Consider the following 3,225-nt stretch of genomic DNA (forward strand, 5'->3'; position numbering starts at 1 on the left):
TCAACAAAACAACCCTTTTATTTGAGTGTAGTAGGCGCGCATCGCTGCAGCTGCCTCTGCCATCTCCTGAATTGTCCCTGACGACTCAGCTTCTTCCAGGGCTGCTCTGAAGTTGCTGTGCAACGCCTGCATCTTTTCCTGGTTAACATCCAGGTATCTAGGGTCTGATACTATGGCATCCTCCTCCTTTGCAATATAAACAATGTCCTGCTGTAAAATACTTATGAGATGTACGTTCAGCAACTCCAGGAGAGACTCTTCCTTCTGGTGGATTATAGAATTCCCGATAACCTTGAGTCCCTCCAGCGCCTGTGCAGCAGTCGACAGCTTATCCACCGTTTGCAATTCGAGGAGTGCAGATTCGGCGTAACGCATTTCTTCGTCAGACAACTCCATTGCTTGGTTCATTTTACTGCGGACGTGTTCGGCAACGCGAGCATGCTGCCTTTGCATTGCTGTCGCAGAAGGTAGTTTGCCCTTAATTATGACACCTTCAACTCTCCTTTCGACATCCTCACAGGCATTCTTCGTGACTTCATGTTTACCAGCAACAAATTGGCGGTATTTTTCAACCGCTTCATTCATGGCCTGCTTGCTCTCCTCGCCTAGCTCCTCAGTCTTTGGTTCGAATTCACTGAGCATCCCCACTATCCTGTCAAGATCTGCAGAAACCTCATCCTCGGTATCTTGACTCTCGGAGCAAACAGCAAGCATATCCCGCAGTGAATGAGATGTTCGCAATCTTTTGGCAGGCTCCAACAGCTCGGAAACCTTGCCGGAGATGTCCTGCAGCTCCTCCTCAACACTACTCAGAATCGCCGCCTTCTCCTTCCAGGAAGCGTCTTCCTTCGCAGAATCTGGAGTATTCTCTAGTGCAATTCTGCTTTGATTCAGATGAAGGCGTGCTATATCGATGCCCACCTGAAAACGGAAACGTTTGGCCTCTCTCTCCGCAAGCATCGTCACCTTTAAGCCGTTAGCGGAGCCGCTCACCAAACCCTTCGCAAGCTGTTCCACGTGCTTCTGCACTTCCACAGTGGAAAACAAAGAACTAATCCTAGCGGCTGTAGACTGTAGCTGCCGGAGATCGTCGTCCTGTGCAGCCGCATCGGTTTTCGTCAGCTCCCCATGAACTGCTTTTGCACTTGAAGAGAGAGCTTCTGAAATCTTGTACACTGAAGACAATGATTTCAAATATGGTCTCACTGCGGTTTCGTGGAAGCTCTCCAAAGACTGCATTTCCGCAATCGGATTCGGCTCCTTCGCGTCCAAGAGTGGAGAGAGCGAAACAACTTTGCTCTGCTCTACGATCTCATCAGCGCCTTCTATTACCTGTCCGTGCAGCGCTTGTACGCAATCAATCGCATCGATAAGATACGCTTCCACCTCCTCTGCATTCCCCCCTTCGCGCTGCAACATATCAGCTTTGGCTAAATCTTCCTGCAATCTGTCCATCTGTTCGGTGGCCTCTGGACTATCTATTGCCTCAGCTATCATTGAGGCAGTCGCAACCAAGCCTCTGACCTTCTCCAGTCGTTCATCGCTTCGTGAATCATCCTTGGGAGTAGAAGCCGATCCCTCCCGGGGTTTAAAAAGGGAGCCTAAGGCCCGTCGGTGGAACTGAAATGCCACTGCAACTGATATACCCAGGGCCACAAGTACCGCCAGTTTCCGCCAGACTCTGCCTTTGTGGGCGCCTTGCACTTCCCGGGGTGTTTTTTGTGTATCCTGTTCCTCTATAATGTTCTCAGAAACATCGAAAAAGGGATTCCTCACTCCAAAAGGTGCCGGTGCGGACGAGAAAGCTTCCAGCCCGGCAGCAGACCACAATGTTTGCAATCCCACGCCAAAGACTAGTGCAAGACACAAAATGAACGTCCTCCTCTTCTCAAAACCCATTTTCACAGCTCTAGGGAATGGCGGATTCTAAGCTGGAAGATTGCGCAGGAGTTCCAAATGCCTCACATTCTACGTTTGCTCGGCAAACTACGTCTGCGAAGTAGTTTGCTTTGCAGAACACTTTTGAGAAGCAAAAGTAGAATGAGAAGGCGTTTGGAGCTTAGAATGAGGAGGCGCCTGGATTGCAGCTGGTTCGCAAACGCTGCTTTTAGCTGTCAATGCGACCAGATGCTACGCCAGATCCACCAAATCGCCCCAACATTCGGAGTTCCAGCTCTTGTGAGCTTACTTGCTCAAATAGGAGCCAGAAACCGGTAAATTGCTCCTTAAACCACGCCAGTGGGAAACACATGACAGCCTCAACACTGTTTTCAATATTGGATGCAGCCCCACGTTGGCCGGGGGCCTGTGAATCCCAAGTACGCCTAAATGCTCTTTGGTATAGCTCAAGCTCGTCTCTGTGTCAAGCTCACGACAGTAAATATGAGGAAATAAGTAAGCTCAATCCAACTGCTTCACAGTGGATTAATGACTTCCTTTGAAGCCCATCCGCGCCTCCAATTCAGGAACAGCGGGCGTAGCAGTAAATCGGGACGTTTACGGGGTGGCGTTGAACAACCCCTGAGATGCGCGACTATTTTAAACATGGTAACATATTGATGATTAGTAAATACACTCCAGAACAGGCTTAACTTGCTGCTCCATACCACTAGGCTTCATCCAGCCTTCCGTTATACCCGATCGCTGGCGAATGAGGAAAATGCCAGACACACGACCCTAGTAAACTGTTCATAAACAATGATTAACTTTAGTATCTTTATAATGCCAATATTGTCGGAGTGCCTGCAAGGGTCTCCACAGAGGCCCGACGAGCAGACGGAGTGAAGAGTTCACACAAGTAAACTGCACGAAAAGCTTGCTTCATTGAATTTGTCGGCCGAGAGTGTTTGGCAAGCAATGGTTCGGGGATTAGGAGCACAAGAGTTCGGTGCTACGTACGTGGGGGCGGGGGGAGTTGCACAGAACTATGGCGGTGTAGCATGGGCTGGCTTCGGTTCGCACACAAGGGGTGGCGACGAGGGACATCCTGAGGGCATCCTTGAAATTTCCTACTGTGACAACTCTTTCTATCAAAGCGGCCAGTCATGCTTATCAGTTTTGGAGCTCGAAATATTTGGTGTCCTGCTGGCAACTCGAACATAAATTCTAGTTGACCATTAGATGTTGCTGTCAATATACAGCTAATTTCCCGTACGAATAGATATTACTCTGAGCCATTACAGACGCACATGGCACGAGTCTCGCAGCAAGCCATGTCCGTAGAAG

General features: G+C 49.4%; 1 protein-coding gene across 1 annotated transcript; it reads right to left on the reverse strand.

The window, feature by feature from the left end:
- On the reverse strand, positions 1 to 1,899 carry EMH_0056350 (uncharacterized protein; the record flags this gene model as incomplete). Its single annotated transcript, XM_038022674.1, has 1 exon — positions 1 to 1,899. One exon carries the CDS (start codon positions 1,897 to 1,899, stop codon positions 1 to 3), a length of 1,899 nt encoding a protein of 632 aa, XP_037878528.1.
- Between the last annotated feature and the right edge of the window lie 1,326 nt (positions 1,900 to 3,225).

This window comes from Eimeria mitis, genomic scaffold (assembly GCF_000499745.2).
Source record: "Eimeria mitis Houghton genomic scaffold, Emh_scaff4, whole genome shotgun sequence".
NCBI lineage: Eukaryota > Apicomplexa > Conoidasida > Eucoccidiorida > Eimeriidae > Eimeria > Eimeria mitis.